Genomic DNA, 18,864 nt, shown 5'->3' with positions numbered 1-18,864 from the left:
CTCTCTCTTCCCTCTCTCTCTTCCCTTTTTGGGGAATTGTGTAGGAAAAGGAGAGGTTTTCTTCATGCGCTTGAAAACTAGCGTGGAAAAGCTCAAGGAGGAGGAGGCGACTGCTGAAGACCAGTTTGGCTGCTGTTTTTCTGAGTGGAACCAGCCGTACAGCACTGTACGGCCAGAACTGGGCACTCTCTCTCTCTCTTTCTCCTCTGTTGCTGGCGGCGCTCAGGACTGCTGCTGGTTGGCTGCGCAGAAGCCCTGTACAGGCTGTGCAGTGTGTTTTTCAGCAGGTACACCTTGTACAGCTGCCGTACAGTGTACGGGCAGCAAGGTACAGAAGGTACAGTTGCTGCAGAAGTGTTAACAGGAGCTGGACAGGCCTGTTTTCTCAAATTCAGGCTGGTACAGAAGTGGACAGCAGGCTGTTTATGCTAGTACAACGCCTGGCACGTATCCCGAGGCGGTACAGACGGGTACTGTGCTGATTTTCAGATCTGTACTTTTCAAGGACAGCATAGGAGTGAGCATCAGAGGAGGATACAGGCAAGTGCAAGCACACGTGTGAAGCAGGATTGTGGATTCAAGTGCCTGCAGGCACAGATTAGTGCTGTTGCTTCCTCCAGTGTTGTTTCACGAGCTGAACTTGGTAAGCCTTGACTCTGTTCATCTATCTCTCTTTCTATTGCTTGATGTCTGCTACAGGTATGTGTTATCTGGCTCCTTGTGAGAGGAGGAGTATGGCAGATTGACAAGGGATTAAGACAGGGATTGAATAGCACATGTATGTTTGAGCTGAGAAGATGTATCAAGCTCTTGAGTTATGCCAGATGTATGCCCATGGCTGGCCTGCTTTGTGAACTTGGCTGATCAGAGGGAGGCACAGTGTGTTGCTTGAGGACACAGATCTGTGTGCATAGATCCTCTGTGCTGAGAAGGATTTGTGGGCAGTCAGATTGGACTTACAGGTGTAAACTCTTGGCTGGTTTTTGTGTTGTACTCAGCCATACATATTATTTTAATTGAATAAAGAAATACCGCAAGGGGCGCCAAGCTTTGGGGCCAACAGGTGTCGTTGTGTTTTCAGATTTGGGCACTCTAGCTCCAATCTGTGTTTGGTTTTTCATCTAGACTACAAGTGGACGGGTGATTGCTCCTACCGCACTCTGGTTTTCCATCAGAGGCCGGTTTCAGCTTCAGCCTCACCTTCCGGACATCATCCACTCCACGTAGACAGGCTTCATCGAGGATAGGAGCATCCTGGATAACATCCTCTTTCTGGGAGGCTACGGCTTTGGCTAGATTTCGGCAGGAGGATCTGGCAGTGCTCCTTCTCGACTTCGAGAAGGCATATGATCGGGTGGACTGGGCCTTCTTGGAAGGCACTATGGAAAGGATGGGCTTTCCCCCTCAGTGGATTCGTGGGGTCTCTGCACTCTACACATCGGCTCATAGCCAGGTGCTGATACAGGGCGTGTGCGGAGAGAGGTTCCAGCTCTCGTGCTCGGTGCGGCAGGGGTGCCCCTTGGCGCCCTTTCTTTTTCTTTTGTTGGCGGAGGCCATGAGCACTTTCTTGACGGCACAGGATACAGGTTTGCGGGGCCTCCAGCTCCCCATCCGCACCTCGGAGGAGCTCCTAGACTCGGAGTTTGCGGATGACACTGCTGTCTATCTTCAGGGAGGGGAGGAGAACCTCCGCCGCTTCGCCTCAGCCATGGACAGGTTTTGCAGAGCTTCGGGCGCTTTGATCAACTGGCACAAGTCGTGTGGGTTGTGGGTCAGTTCCCCCCCCCCCCCCCGAGACTTGGAGGCCAGTTGATGGGTTTCAGTGGCTGGCCCTTGGCACTACAGTGCGCTATTTGGGATGCTATGTGGGCATTGACATATCTCCGGAGCAGCAGATAGCCCCCCTTCTTCTGAGCATTCGGAAGAAGCTTCTGTATTGGAGTACCGCTCGTTTATCTCTGGCTAGCCGAGTGGTTGTGGTCAACCAGGTTCTGCTTGCTACCATGTGGTACCTCACTTCTTGCTGGGCCTTCTCTCGGGCGTGCATGGGCCAGGTGCAGAGGCTCATCAGGAACTTTCTTTGGTCCGGTGGCGACGGGCGGCCCGCCAGGGCCAAGGTGGCATGGGCTGTGATCACTCAGCCGAGGGAGAGAGGCGGCCTGGGCATAGTTGATCCTATTTGTCAGAGCCGAGCTTTGCATGGCAAGTTGGTGGTTCGTGGCCTCCTACCAGGCGCTGAGCCGTGGAAGGAGTTTCTTGTTTCCAGGATTCTCAGCCGCACTCCTTCTCTTAGCGGCCCCTGGACCCCCAGCATCAGGTGGATCTTTACAGAGCAGCGATCCAGAGGAGTGGGCCTTGGCTTCGAGGAGCGTTTTGCAGCTAGCCTTCTGAGGGCGTCGGAGCATCTGAGGCCGTCACTCTTCCAGACTCCCTCGGGCACCGATGAGGAGCGCCTGAGGCAGCCATTGATCTGGAATCCCTTGATCCGACTTCCCAGTGGTCATATGGTTGGATCGCGATCTCACGTGTCGTGGGGCCCGTTGAGCTCCGGCCCAGCCCAGTCCCTAGACGACTGGATATGTTTTTAGCAGCTGCCTCTAGAGGTTCAGGAGAGGAGACTCAGCGGGATGAGGGGCAGAGAGTTGATGAGGCAGGACATTGAGGCGGCCATCCCCCGGGAGTGGCGGACTCCAGTACAGGACTCTCCACCTCCACAGTGGATGGGCGTCTTTACTCGGCATGAGATCCTTCTAGCGGTCTGCGGCTCAGCAGAGAGAGTCGCCCCACTCACCTTCGAGGTGGGAGAGGGAGGCCAGCTTCAGAGGACCCGACTAGATTTGAATGAGTTCCAGGGTTGTATCTTTCAGAGGGTGCGGGTGGTCGGCTTTCATCAGAGACAGTGGCATGTAGACCCCTCACCGGCCTCGATAGGGGAGGACTATTCTTGGAGATTATGGGCTTGGGACAGCAGGCCTCTTATTTGCCTTCAGTGGGATCCAGGCGAGTGGCTTTGGCGAGATCCCTATTCGGCCCCTACCAGCCTAGGCACCCCCTTTTTTCAGTACACAGCGAGGCTGGGGCGGCGGATCCAGAGGCACAGGATAGCGGGCACCCCGGCGGCGGCCGAGCATTGGCGGCGACAGGGGCTCTCCCCTGCCTTCCTTAGGGACTTCTGGCAGCGCCTTTGGGCCAGCTTCCGGCCCCGGAAGGTGACGCTTTTTCTCTGGCTTACAGCGCATAGAGGACTGGCTGTGGGGGCTTGGCTAGCTTTTGGCAGACACCCAGCTTCCTGCCCTCGGTGCGGCCATGCACAGGAGTCGCAGTGGCACTGCTTATGGGATTGCCCACAGGCACAGAGCAGGTCTGGCAGCGCGCTCTCAGGATGGTTTTTGCAGGCTCGCTAGGTGAGATGATGGTGACGTGGGGTGCGGTGGCTTGGGCCACGGACAGCGGCCCGGCCCTTGGATACGAGGACGTCCCTGGCAGTGTGACCGTCCAGGTCTCTGACAGGGCGATGGCGGTGGTTCCGACGCCAGACTTCTCTTCGGCAGTCTCCGAGGAGGGGGACGGGCACAGATGGGAGATGATCAGCAGCATGACGGCTTGGCACATATGGAGAGCCCGATGCAGGGAGGCCATAGACCGCCAGGCGACTCCACCGGCGGAGGTCATACAGGCCCTCTGGGTGGACATCATTCACACCTTGAGAGGACACTGGGGGAAACTTCAGGGCGACTCGGATTGCATGAGAGATCGCCGCAAGGCGTTCCTCCGCACTTGGCAGCCTGGCCCTTTCCTCATCGCGGGGGGCGAGGATGTCACGTGGCACTATAGGCCTCCAGTTTGGCTCTTCTCACCTCCCGCATGTACTACTAGGTAGCCCCCCCCCCCCCCCACAGAGAGCGGCCAGCCACGGGGGTGGAGCTCCGGTGTTCACTGTGTTTATTATCTCTCCTCGTGAGGTGAGCTTTGTAGCCTTATGGCGTTTTCTCATTAACTAATAGAAGGATCGTTTTTCCCAAAAAAAAAAAAAAACTTTTGTAGGGGAAGTGAAGGTACTTACTTGGAGGATTGGGGGTAATGATAGCACGAGCATTACAAGGACCAGTTGATATAGCAACTTAAAAGTGATGCTAGTTAGAGTAAACAAATTTATGGGAGCACTTGCAAACACTCGACATAGGTTTAGATTTTGTCAAAATTTTAGTCACGAAGCTCTATGGCTGATTTTATGAAATTCTTGTGTCAAAGACGGGATTTTACCTTCAATTTAAATGGGGTTCATACTCAGCATCATTTTTCCTCATTCAATATTCTTTTGGTTTTCTTTATGCAGCTGGGGTCGAAATCAAAACGGGCAACTTGGGCTTGGCAATACTGAAGACTCACTTATTCCTTGCACCATCCGAGCTTTCCAGGTTAGTTGAAATTTTAATTTTTGTTTTTGTTTTTGTTTTTGTTTTTTTTTGGGGGGGGGGGGTGTGCGGCCCACCAGGCAAAGATTTATTGTTTATCCCCAAGAGGTTGCCATGATGGGGACCCTCCTGACAACTTGGGACTGTTTTGTACCATGTCTTAGTTCTTTATGCTTGCCTAAAAGTGATATTTGCATCTGCCTTGTTCTGTTCTTTTGCTCGTGTTGCATAAGAGCTGCAGATTTTTTATTTTTGAAATGGAGAAGGGTTCCATACTTTTGCATTCTGTTATTCATCCATTTTTTGTTCAAACGGTCTGGCCTTTTTCTTCAAAGTTGAAGTTTGGCAAAAAAATTAAAAATTAAAAATGTACAACTTATTGTGTGGTAGTAGGGTTAGCGAGTTAGAACAATAATTTCATGTTTAGCTCTAGTAATCTATACCTATAAGAATGGCAAGCTCATGTATATAAGAGGGGATTGCTCATTGTTTAGGTCCTGTTGGGTAAAAACTACTTGCCCTCATCATTCATGCCTATATTAAAGAGACACCTTTCGGTAATATGCAAAGTTAAGATAGTGTGTGAATCATTGATAACGTGGTTTGGGACCTTTTGGTTGTTTGTACTTCATTATACACTTGACAACCAATACTTTAGACCTGAATTGTAGCTATACACCAAGAAAGATCCGTTTAAGGTTGTAAAATTTGGAAATGTTTAGCTGGGGATAGTTCTTACTAACTATTTTGAAGTTAGTAAAGTTTGGAAAGATAGATGGGGATAGTTCTTACTAACTATTTAATCTATGTTGTTTACTTGACTCCTTTCAACAAACAATTGGAACACCTATGGGTTACTTTTTGTGGTGTTTTCATTTCAAACCTCTTTCTTTTCAGTCATCTTAGGCAAGATGATGTGTTATGAGGTTCTCTTGAAGGTCAAAGGCATTCACACACACACACAACTTTTTTTTACTGAAACCATTGTCTCATTAAGGAAAACAAATATACATTCATAGCTGTCCCAAAGTGGGGAAGCTACTACTCAGTTTAGAAACAATGGGAAAACACTTCTAGTTGCTAGAAGAAAAGGCCTCCGATTTCATGAGAATCTTTGAGGGATTGTAAAAGGGCTATGTAGAAGTAAACAAAGAGCTGAACAGAATCTTTAGAGAAGAGCAACTGATTCTGAGCATGGTAGATAGTCCACAATGCATAGAATCTAGTCCAATCAAGGAAGTCTATATAATTCGGTAGGGAAGGAGAAAGGCAACCAAAAAGCCAGAACATTTGTTCGAAATGCTTCCCCGGAAAACAGGCCCAAAGATGTCCGGACAAATCATCAAGAAAATCCCGAGAGTGAGAGCAATACCAAAGAAGGTGAGGCACTGTCTCTGTGGGATGGGAGCACCACCTACAAGAAGCAGCGGCAATACACCTTCACACCAAAACAGATCCCACTGGGAATACCCCAACCGGACATCTCCATAGAAACAGTCGTTGCTTGAGAGGCAATCCACTCTTCCAAATTCTTGTCAATGCAGCTTTTCACCAAGCAAGAGATTTTGATTTTGATGCTAGAGGCGATTTGCATGATTCTCAATCCATGGAGGTGGTAAGAGTAACCTATAAGCCTTGGCCGGAGACAAAAATAAGAGTTGTTTTACCGAACTTCAGTCATTGGGAGTGTGTGGATGAGTGTACACCACTTGGAAACACTCTTGGAAGCTTGGAAAACACACTAGCAAGCTTGGATATGGAGTTGGGAAGGAGAAAGTGCAGAAAACACAGCCAAAGAGGCCTAATGAAGGGGGCGCCTACTTCTAGAGAGAGAAAGAAAGAAAGAAAGAAAGATTTTATTAACGTCTTCCAAAAGACCGAACTCGGCCTATGAGACAAATCGGAGTTGTCCACTCTAGGTGTCAATTATAGAGGACAAGTGCCTTGTGGTGCAAGCTAGGACGAACACACAGCTTGTTGCTCCCTTTGTACAAAGGGGATAGGGTGTGGGTGGTGGGCATTGGGTTTTGTCTACCTCAGGACATTAGTGTGTGCGAACACAAGGCTGGTCATAACTTATAAGTGAGTTTTGGTCGCCCAAAACTTAATGAAGTGTGTACACACTCACTTATAAATAGTGCTAATTCCTAAAGCTAGGTTTATGACCAATGCTTACCACCTGTCACATGCCACATAACCATGTCGGCAGACAGTTATATGCACGGTTCGTGGGCAGGCGTCCCCTTACCCAGAACTACACATTGGTTAGGTAAGCATGAAAACAACATGCAATTTCAATTGCAAGCAAGCACATAAAGATGCTATGCAATGTAGCATTGGTATGGACAATCTCCGTTCATGAAACTATACCAAAATAGATGTGCTCCAGGCAGGTACACTAGGTTACCAGACCCAATGGAACACCGATCCTCCAGGCATTTTCGGGCATGTACACAGGCACAAGTCCCAGCGGAAAGCCAAGTCATCAATGTCACATGAGTGGCATCAGTCCTAACTCCCCGCCATATGCAACTGCCATGGACGTAAGTTTTATGTACATACATAATCAAAAAACATGGGTGGACCAATTGGCTGGCCAAATGGTGACAGAAGCTGCCTATCAAAACACCAATCATGAAGTCTCTCTGTTTCCTCAAGCATTGGGATTGGTTGAAAGGGATGCATTATTTTTTAAACGACTCTCTAGATTGGCTTGTGATGCATCCCCAAGTTACATTGTCTGTCTGCATGTGGAAAAGTGAAAACATAACCATTTTCATCAACAATGTTGCGTATGTGACGAATCCCCAATGTAGACAGATTGTATGCCTTTTTTGGCTGAGACAAAGCAAGCGGTTGATCAAATACCCTGCTCCGATGAATACTATGCAACAATAGTGAGTTACCCCGATTTGAAGGCCTACGAGACCATTGTAAATGACATAGTATAGCGTGCTAATCTCGAATGAGAGCAGTCGAATATGGAGAGCGTGGAATACGACCATGGAAATGCTCAAATACTATATCATCATAATTGATAATCCAATGTCCATATGCATTTGTTCGCATGTTAGTGCACAAAGCTCTAGCATGCGTGCCCATGGCTTGACTTGTTCTATAAATGTTGGTAGAAGAGTGGCCTTCCTTGCTAGTATATGATAATGAATATTAAGGACATTGAGTCCACCATGCATTTTAGGTGAACATATAAGCTCTTGCCTTAGCAAACGTAACCCTTTTCTATCCGCTTTGGTTTTCCATAGGCATTCCATTGCTTTGAATATGAAATTGTCAATCTCTTTGCTCGACCAAGGTAGGAGCGGAAGATAAAACTGGACATATGCCATTATTATAGATTGTACTATGCTCGATCCCACATGTAGAGGCCTGTATATAATTTCCAATATTCTATTTTAGAGTGCAATTCGGCCATCATCCATTGAGTCTCATCCTTCAAAGGCAATTCCCAAACCAATGGGATAACCCAGATGCCTGACTATCTCATTAGGTGGTAGGATCTGACCCGGCCAAAAAGGTTGATGCCAATCATAATTTTTCGAAGGAAGCAACTTGGATTTTTTAAATTTTCATATAATCCTATAGCCAAACCATAGAGGGACAGTGCTTAAATGAGAGTCCTTATGTTAACCTCTGTATTCTTGGGAAAAAAGAAAGAGTCATTAGCATATGCATGCGCCACAAATTGTGTACCATCCACCATGGAGAGCACATGTAACCGCCCATCTCATGTCAATTTGTTCATGTAAAGGAGCATTGGGTGAGTTGCGATGGCATACAATAGTGCACTAAGCAGACAACCCTGCCGAACAGATTTCCCAAGATACCAAGAGGTTGAAAGTTCACCACCCAAAATACATTTAGTAGTTCTCTCTTGGTAAAGCCAAAAGACGACTTTTTTCATTCTAGGCCCAAAGCCCATTCTGTCCATTACCTGGGCTGTAAAGTCCAAGTGCATCGATCAAAGGCACTGGCTATGTTCACTTGCATGATGAGAACATCTTGCTCCGTATACTTGGCATATTCAATGCCAATATATGCATTTATTGATTTGTCTTCTAGGGACAAATCCCTAGTGTGCTTGTTGCATGCGTGGAAGCCTTGCTGTACTGATCCACAGCCCTAAGCATGATTAAGAACATTGATGCTAATCAACACAAGATTAAGACAAAGGAGAGAGATTAGGTGTGAGGTTTTTTTTGTATTACTATGATACAGAAAGGTAACTTGATACTTGTACATGATGTAGGGCTATGGTCAACCCCATAGGGGTAACCTAGGGCCCTTCTACATGTGCTCTATTGATGCTATGAATGAGGAATGACTGAATCATTCTGCTGAATACTGATTTATGCTTATATATGTGGGTGGAACAGCAGTCAGCCAGCTATGAAGCTGTCGACCTGTTTGTCTGGACAAATAATCATGATTTAAATGCTTTAATGCTGTGTTTTGATCTGTATGATGCCCAACACTTGTTGGCCTTCAACTGGACACCTCCCGGACTGCACTGCACAGGAATGCTGCCAGCAGACAGGCCTCCTGTGCCTTATTTGCTGATGCTATCAACAATGTGATGTTGCTAATGGTTCTAATGCTGATGAAGATGGTGGTTCTGATGCTGATGATGAAGATGATGGTTCTGAAGCTTTGCTACTGATGATGATGATGTCCTAATTGTTGCACTAATCAAGTATTAAGCCAGTTCATGCTGAAGATTAGCCATGACACAGTCGTGCACGTGACATTCCCTTCTCCTAAACTTGATGAATGTGTGGACACTCTGTCATCCATCCTCCCTGGGCTTCTACTGACTTTGAATTGCTACTGCTTACTGACTTTGACTTTAACTGACTGATATTTTTGGTATGAACACTCCTAATCTCCACTTCCAAGTCTTTGATGAAGAACTGAGCATCTGTTCACTGTTATCCTCATGCCTGCTTTCCCTTAACCTTGACACATCATTGGGTCACCTACCAAAATTGATCATGCGTGTTGCTAGGCCTTTGGAAATGATCTGAGAACTTAATGAGGTACTCGGTATGCGTACCTACCCTTAGGGGACACTTCCTCTAGCTTCGGCTGCAGACTACTCCATCTGCTACCTTGCTACATCCTTTTTGTTGGAACTGTGCACCTTCCTTGGGACATAGCTTAGTGGGTTGAGCCTGAATGCTCTGATACCAATGTTGCATGCATGGAAGCCTTGCTGTATTGATCCATAGCCCTAAGCATGATTAAGAACATCGATGCTAATTAACACAAGATTAAGACAGGAGAGAGATTAGGTGTCAGGTTTTTTTGTATTACTATGGTACAAAAAGGTAACTTGATGCTTGTACATGTAGGGCTATGGTCAACCCCATAGGGATGACCTAGGCCCGTTCTACATATGCTCTACTGATGCTATGAATGAGGAATGACTGAATCATTTTGCCAAATACTGATTTATGCTTATATATGTGGGTGGAACAACAGTCGGCCAGCTATGAAGTTGTCGGCCTGTTTGTCTGGACAAATAATCATGATTTAAATGCTTTAATGTTGTGTTTTGCTTTGTATGATGCCCAATGCATGCAAACCTTCAACTGGACACCTCCATGACTACTGCATGCAAGAATGTTGCCAGCCGACATGCTGTTGATGCTAGCCGACAGGCCTCCCGTGCCTTATGTGCTGATGACAATGTGATGTTGCTGATGGTTCTAATGCTGATGAAGATGATGGTTTTGATGCTTTGCTACTGATGATGATGTTGTCCTAATTGTTGCACTAATTAGGGATTAAGCCAATTCATGTTGAAGATTAGCCATCGCAAAGGCGTGCACGTGACAATGTTGGATGCAAACTTGCATGTAGGACACCCTTTATTCTATTAACAAGCAACTCGGTGACCAATTTATATATGATTGGCATTAAAGAGATAGCACGTCAATCTGATATGGCTTCACATAGCTGTTTTTTGCGTAATGATGTCAGCAAGTTCTTTCCATGAGCATGGCAATTGTCCAACATTCCTGTAGTGATTTCCATAAGTAAAATTGGCGATTTCAAAATATTCCAAAATATCTGAAAGAACTCCACCGTCTAGCTATCCTTGCCTAGAGACTTCCTTTTGCCTAGACCTTTTAGAGCATCATCCAATTCTTCTTCTGTGAAGGGCTCATCCATATTGTTAGCCTTTTGGCATGTGATGACAAGCACAACCTGTTGTAAGAAAAGTTCTCGCGCATCAAGAGCCTCCCTCGAAAGTGGGAGATGGGCAACAAAAATGCGAGAAAAGTAGTCATGGCCTCGCCCTAGTTTTCCATTTATTAAGGTTACGTTCATCATTATGGCGAAGACAATTTTCAGCTTATGTTAACAGCTGCTGTTCATCATTATTCATCTCTCTAGAGTGGCTAATTTCAATGTACTCTTGCATTGCAATTTTTGCTTGTTCGATTTGTCCTTTATTCTCTCCCATGTACCACCTGCCATAGTCCTGTATCACAAATTGCATTCGCTGTACAAAGCTGAACCAAGCAAAGTCTATATCCTCTTGCATATACATGAGAAGGGGATGTACAGTTGTACGTACCAAATTAGCGAAATGAGCATGCAACAAATAACTGTTGTTAATCCTAAGTAGCCTTTTATGAGGTAATATATAGTCATTGTTAGCCATGCCAAAGTATAGACAAAGCCATACCGGTGAATGATCAAAGAGGTGCAATGTATGATCAATCCATATTTTACATATTGAGTAGCATTTAGAAGATACCATCTGTCCAAGCATGCTGAGTAATGCAAAACAACATTATGATGAAAAGTATAACCCTTTGCACGAGCTGTTTCCACAAATCACATGCATCCAAAGAAGTCATTGTCTGAGTGCAATCTTTCCTTTTAGAAGACATCATGTGAGAGTGGTGAGAGGTGTTATCATGAAAGTCCATCGAATTATTGAAATCCCCTATGATAAAAGTACTTGAAATCCATGGGTATGTGCGTAAGGAGCGCCACATTACGTTGAAGTTTGCGATGCATAAACACTCACAAATTCATATAGCTCGCATGCAATCATACATTACACCGCAAGCCAAGGGCCATTTGGATCATTGTAAGCTAGTGCAGGCTGTAATTCATGCTTAACCATTACAAGGGTGCCAGAAAAAGCTTGGGTTCGTGCAGAGAAAATCTGATATCCACATAAGACTCCTTGTCTTCCAGCAAAATTGTGCTGATTATGTTCTTGCAAACAAACCACATGGGGATGCATAGTATTTACATATGACCAAAACAACCTTATTTACATCACAGAGGCCTTGTATATTGTAAGTAAAGCACCTGATTGGTATGTGAAACTCGCAGCGGGTGCCCGGGGGACTAGGGCCTTTGACACACTTGTTGATACCATCAATGCATATTAAAACATTTAAACATGGCCACAGCCTTAACACATATCACTTTGCATAAAACATAAAGCTGGACAAAACATCCACAAAAGCTGAAAATGGAGCTTGCACGTGTGACACCGCATAGAGGCCGGAATGGGCCGACCCCCCCTTGGAGTATTTTATTACCCAAGGAGAATAATATCATGTACAAGCTTTGAGGGCCTTACTCTCCCCATGGGAGATGCCGGATTATCCACATACAAATGCCATAACACAGCCCAACACAAGGCTACCAAGCCGGAACATAGGCTGTAGAAATGCCGAGCCAACAATATAATCCATATACCTCCGTGTGGGTACTGATTCTTTCCCAAAAACCATGGGTCTTCATGCAATAGAGCTGGTACATCAAGTACAACTCTCCATTCAGCCGGTACAGCAGGTACAATGGTTAGTACAGTAGGTTCAGTGGCTGGTACAACAAGTACATCAAGTTAAATGCTGGTACAATAGGTACAATGGTTGGTACAGCCGGTACGGTGGCTGGTACAGTAGGTACAGCAAGTACAAATGTTGGTACAACAGGTACAATGACTAGTACAACAGGTACAGTGGTTGGTACAGCCAGTACGGTGGCTGGTACAGCAGGTACAGTGGTTGCTACAGTCGGTACGATGGCTGGTACAGCAAGTACAAATGCTGGTGCAACAAGTACCTTCAGTATTTCTTCGCGATGGAAGCCTCCAAAACAGTCCCCAACAGCCGGTATTCTTCATGGGCAGCCTTCAAGAGAGAGAGAAAGAGAGTGGCCATCATTAGGGCAGCCTGTAATGGTGGTAGAGGCTAGTGTGCAACAAGAGAGCCTCCATTAATGAAGAGAGAGGGCTCCAATTTATAGATTTGGGCCTTCCATGAGCTAAAATGGCAAGAGAAGGCTACAAGGACAAGTGGAGAGCCACACAATAGCTGAAGTGACAAGTGTGAGGCCACTTGTCTCACTTTGATCCACTTTCTAACAAGTGTCAGGCCACTTGTCTCACTTCGGTCCACTTTCTTGCCACATGTCCCAATCTAAGAGATGGGTCCTTCCATAAACTTTATCTCTAAAAGTATCCCAACTGGTAGACATTCTGTCATAGGCGCTTTGCCAACTCTTGGTATCTGCTCAATTCCAGATGTAATGACGCGAACAGAATTTCCATCGGAGTTGGGCCAAAAATAGCAACTCTCCTAAATTTTAGAAGTGTGGTCCTTTGTATTCTAGGATAATCTCCCATTCCCAAAGCTTGTACTTTTCAAATATTTAAACGTCCTGGAGTCCACCAGACCCCTTTCAGATTGGAAAATGTCCAGGCTGGTGACATCCTCCCGAGCTTCTTAAAAGTTGTCCGCAACTTTAAGCTTTAAGCCATATATTCAAGATATAATCATGTTCCATCGAGTCGGCGAGACGAGAGAGTCTCAAAAATCCATAACTGAAGAATCCATGTCCCAAAGAAATGTGCGAGACTAAATAAGTCTCCATACTAGCAATATCAAAATCATGTCCCAGGATAAATGGGCGAGACAAAAATAGTCCCATAAGTCCAGACATCATAATCATGTCCCAAGATAAATGGGCGAGACAAATCAGTCCCATAAGTCCAGATATCATAATCATGTCCCAAGTAAATGGGCGAGAGAAAACAGTCCCATAAGTCGAGAGATCATAATCCATGTCCCAAGTAAATGGGCGAACATGCTATGTTGTGCTCGACACCACCCTTTGAAGTGTCCATGTTCCCTTCCATCTACTCTCTATTGTTCTGCCCTCACATGGTAGAAACAATCTTCAAGAGAGCACATAGGACAAGAGAACACTACACAGGGTATGTAAATCATGAGTTTCATAAGTCCAAATAAAGGGAGCCAAAAGGAATAATCCAGCCTAGTAAAAGGGAGTCATAAACATAATCCATAAAGGTGAGGATGGATCCAAATCCCTAGAAAAGAAGTCCAAGAATCCATAGACTTGTATACCATAATCCTTGTATACCATAACTCTTACCACATACTCCGTGCTAACCACACACCTTGGAGTAGAGGTGGACTTTTATCCATAAAAGCATCATATCCATGAGATATCCAAAGATTTCTTCTCTATAAACTCGGACAGATTCGTCCATAGAAATTGCTTGGGAAGTCCAATATCTATATAAATCTCGTCGAAGAAAGAAATCTCCATAGATATAATCCATCCCAATAAAGGGAGCCATAAACAATGTTTCCCTGAAACCATCTCAAGGCAAACAATAACACCTTTCTCCTTGCATAGCTATACAAGGGTGAACATCAAAAACACTTCATAGCAAAAGCACTAACTTTGCAAACTCAAAGTATACTTCGCTTTTCTTTGCCAGGTTAGTCATGAAGCCAAAAGAAATATCTCCTCACCATATCCTAAAGATATCCCGAGTTATATCTCCATATAGCTTGCCTGTAAGCTTGATAATATAATCCACAAATATCCATATGGAAAGAGTGCTAAACGTGTGCACATAAAGCCAACTCCATACTTCCAAGATAAATTTTGTGAATTCATAAATCCTTACACCAAGCTGTCTATTGCTCATGCTCTTGTTTCATAGGCTCTGAAGTGGCTGGCCATGCTTAATAGCAATGATGGTAAGTGTGGTCCCCACTTGAGATCTTTTCTCTTCCTTATTGATAGAAAGAAGCCTTTGCTTCCAAGAAAGCCTATGCTCTGATACCAATGAAACTCGCGGCGGGTGCCCGGGGGACTAGGGCCTTTGACACACTTGTTGATACTGTCAATGCATATTAAAACATTTAAACATGGCCACAGCCTTAACACACATCACTTTGCATAAAACATAAAGCTGGACAAAACATCCACAAATGCTGAAAATGGAGCTTGCATGTGTGACACCGCATAGAGGCCGGAATGGGCCGACCCCCCCCTTGGAGTATTTTATTACCCAAGGAGAATAATATCGTGTACAAGCTTTGAGGGCCTTACTCTCCCCACGGGAGATGCCGGATTATCCACATACAAATGAGCCCAACACAAGGCTACCAAGCCGGAACATAGGCTGTAGAAATGCCGAGCCAACAATATAATCCATATACCTCTGTGTGGGTACTGATTTCTTCCCCAAAAACCACAGGTCTTCGTGCAATAGAGCTGGTACAGCAAATACAACTCTCCATTTAGCCGGTACAACAGGTACAATGGCTGGTACAGCAGGTTCAGTGGTTGGTACAGCCGGTACGGTGGTTGGTACAACAGGTACAACAAGTACAAATGTTGGTACAGCAAGTACAATGGCTAGTACAGTAGGTACAGTGGTTGGTACAACCGGTACGGTGGCTGGTACAGCAAGTACAACAAGTACAAATGTTGGTACAGCAGGTACAATGACTAGTACAGCAGGTACAGTGGCTGGTACAGCCAGTACGGTGGCTGGTACAGCAGGTACAGTGGCTGCTACAGTTGGTACGATGGCTGGTACAGCAAGTACAGCAAGTACAAATGCTGGTGCAACAAGTACAATGGCTAGAAATCATAATAAATGATTAAATACCCTTGTCTTCAGTATTTCTTCGCGATGGAAGCCTCCAAAACAGTCCCCAACAGCCAGTATTCTTCATGGGCAGCCTTCAAGAGAGAGAGAAAGAGAGTGGCCATCATTAGGGCAGCCTGTAACGGTGGTAGAGGCTAGTGTGCAGCAAGAGAGCCTCCATCAATGAAGAGAGAGGGCTCCAATTTATAGATTTGGGCCTCCCGTGAGCTAAAATGGCAAGAGAAGGCTACAATGACAAGTGGAGAGCCACACAATAGCTGAAGTGACAAGTGTGAGGCCACTTGTCTCACTTTGATCCACTTTCTAACAAGTGTCACGCCACTTGTCTCACTTTGGTCCACTTTCTTGCCACATGTTCCAATCTAAGAGATGGGTCCTTCCATAAACTTTATCTCTAAAAATATCCCAACTGGTAGACATTCTGTCATAGGCACTTTGCCAACTCTTGGTATCTGCTCAATTCCAGATGTAATGACGCGAACAGAATTTCCATCGGAGTCGGGCCAAAAATAGCAACTCTCCTAAATTTTAGGAGTGTGGTGCTTTGTATTCTAGGATAATCCCCCATTCCCAAAGCTTGTACTTTCCAAATATTTAAACATCCTGGAGTCCACCAGACCCCTTTCAGATTGGGAAATGTCCAGGCTGGTGACAGTATGGACATATTTACAATATGAGTAATTGAGAGGCTACACCTCAACTTGCATGGCAGCCTGAGTGCTCAAGTCACCATGCAAAGAATGTTTTGCATTACATCTATCATTGGAGATATGTCGTCTTGCGAGAAAAATAGAAACTGGAAGTATTCCCACAAGGCATCTCCATAAGAATAGACGTTGTTTGAGAGGTAGCTTACAACCCCAAATTATTCGAAGCCTTTGTTTCCACTCTTATGCAAGCCCCATAAAGTATCGGATGAGGCTGAATCCACGGTGAAGGAAGCAACAATTTGTGAACATTACTTGCTGAAAGTGCATGCAATCGAAGAGAGCTGGTATGTCCAACAAGTTGCCAATCATGAAGTGTGTCTTGATCATCCAATGTGTGGGATGGGTTCAAAAAACTGCAACAACATAGTAATAGTTTTCCACACTTGCTTGTGATGCAAACCCAAGTTGGTGTTTCAAACAGGCTTATGGGAAAGTCATCACAAATCCCATATCTGTGACGACATCCGCTGTAGTGGTAACTCCAATAGAGGCCAAAAAGCATGCCTTTTGTGGTTCTTATACTGCAAGTGGTCGGGGAAACACCGAAGACCAATGGATGCTTTCCAATCGAAAAGAATTCCCAGTTAGCGCATCTCTTCCATGCCAACGACTAGAAGACATAGCTAATTTCCAATCACGAAGAAGGGAAGATACATAAGGGCATCCCAGAAATTTTCTTTTAAATTTACTAAGCATTGCTTCCTAGTGGGAAATGTGCCGATTGCCATAAGCTCTCGTCTTGATGGAAGCACACATGTTTGCAAGCGTTATGGCCCATGGCTGTCGAAGTTGAAAGAAAGTGGGAATCATGGTGGTCTTTCTTGCCAAGAGATGATAATGCAGATCAAGTATATTTAATCCACCATGCATTTTAGAAGTGCGGAGCAAAGATCGTCTCAAAAGATGTAGCGCTCTCATATAATGCTTGGTTTTCCACAACAATTCCAAGGCATCAGAAATTATTAATATCAGTTCTACACCAAATGAACAATGGCAAATAAAACTGCGCACTGGCCATAATGATTGATCGAAGAATTCTAAGATGCACCTGTAAAGTCCATGTAGAAAGCTTCCAATATGCTAGCTTGGTCGTCAATTTGTTTAATATCCAACAAATGGTATCTTGCGTAGACATATACCATGCCAGTGGATATTCCAAATGTCTAACCAGGTGGTCTAGTGGAATATAATGTCTTGGCCATAACAGTGCATGCAAGTCACAAGAAATCAACGGAAGCAATTTAGACTTAGAAAAGTTGATATAAGGCCCATCTGCTTTACCAAATAATTTCAAAGTTCTTATGATGCACTTGAGATCATTTGGATCATTTTTAGGCATGAATAAAGAATCGTCTGCATAGGCTTGGGCCACAAAATGCGAACCATTGGTTAATTGCAGACCATGTAATTGCCCTTGTGTAGTTAAGAGATCCATATACGTCAAAAGTGGATGCGGCAATCGCATAGAGCAATGCACTATGAGGGAATCCTTGATGCACAGACTTTTACAATGTCCACTTCAATGAAAGATCACGACCAATAACACACTGGGCAATACTATCCCTATATAACCAAAAAATAGCTTGTTGCATTTTACAACCAATGTAACTACTTCCTAATTTCTCGGGATTCATATTCTTAATTCTCTATTATCCATGAACATGGGTGTTGGACAATACATGCAACCATAGTATGTTTATGATTAAGCTTCCCATGTATGTGTATGCCAGTTGTATCTACGAAATCTTGGTTGCAAAGAAGCATGCTAAGTATTTGATGGATCTTGGAGAACCAAGTGCAATGCATAATGCTATGGACATTTGATGGATCTTGGAGAGCCAAATGCCATAGTCTTTGTAAATTTCAAGTACATGTAAATAGATGGGATTTCTTCCAAAATATGTGTTTAGATGCATACATTTGTGTGCATGGCTTATTTTATTTGTGTCTACTGTTTTGTTTGCCTAGATCTCATTGCATGTGAAGCTCATGGATCTAGGGACGCCATGGATTGCACCCATGGGCTAGTATGCTACATAATCTATCTTCGGTTAACTTGTAATGATGGATTTGTACAAGAATAGCTAATATTTGAAGGCGCAAACTGGCTCATCATCAGTAGTGCAACATTTGTACATTATTAGAACCCAGTAGGATGATATTTGTCGTATGTCGTGACCCCATTGTACATCCTCAGTCCAGGATAAGTCGGGCACGAGCTACGTAGGTCATTCCTCAGTCTTAGCGGGTCAGTTAGTCGGTCAAATCCCTCACATGTCACATTGGTATCAGAGCGTTACAGGTAACCAGCCTTAGATCATTTTCATTCCATCAGTCACTCAGTCAGACATCATGTTAATCGCTTCCGCATAGTTAAACCCAGTTCTCAAAATCTTGCAGGCCACCTTTAAGGATTTTCCCTTAGGTATGCATTAGTAACATATCCATCTGCATTCTTGCACAGCATATAGGGTTGCACATGGCTTGCATAGTAGACATCTTAGCAGTCAGTCTTGCATCTGCAAGGCATACATGTTTACCCATTAATTCTCTGAGGAAGAATGACATCCATCATCAAAGGAGTACATAAGTTTTGGGCTTCAACTGGCAGCAGCAGGGGGTTCTTTTCCACAGAAGAAGACGGAAGTTGGCTCCAACATCGCCTCAAGAGGTTCAGAGCTTCAAGAACGACGGAGATGGAAGGTGAAAGGTTTCCACAGGCAGGTCAGGGGTGACTCAAGTATTTCCAAGCAGT

General features: G+C 44.8%; 1 protein-coding gene across 4 annotated transcripts in view; it reads left to right on the top strand.

Moving 5' to 3' along the window:
- LOC147626069 (ultraviolet-B receptor UVR8-like) overlaps positions 1-18,864 on the top strand; it is a 91,979-nt gene that overhangs the window by 34,783 nt on the left and 38,332 nt on the right. For all 4 annotated transcript variants that reach the window (XM_086817629.1, XM_086817628.1, XM_086817627.1 and 1 more), the window contains exon 4: positions 4,337-4,418. In XM_086817629.1, coding sequence (XP_086673755.1) covers positions 4,337-4,418 — 82 coding nt within the window. The remainder of the gene's footprint in view (positions 1-4,336; positions 4,419-18,864) is intronic.

This window comes from Cibotium barometz, chromosome 23 (genome assembly GCF_041138505.1).
Source record: "Cibotium barometz isolate CiBa-2024 chromosome 23, ASM4113850v1, whole genome shotgun sequence".
In the NCBI taxonomy this organism is placed as follows: domain Eukaryota; kingdom Viridiplantae; phylum Streptophyta; class Polypodiopsida; order Cyatheales; family Cibotiaceae; genus Cibotium; species Cibotium barometz.
This window is presented reverse-complemented; position numbering and strand designations above follow the sequence as displayed.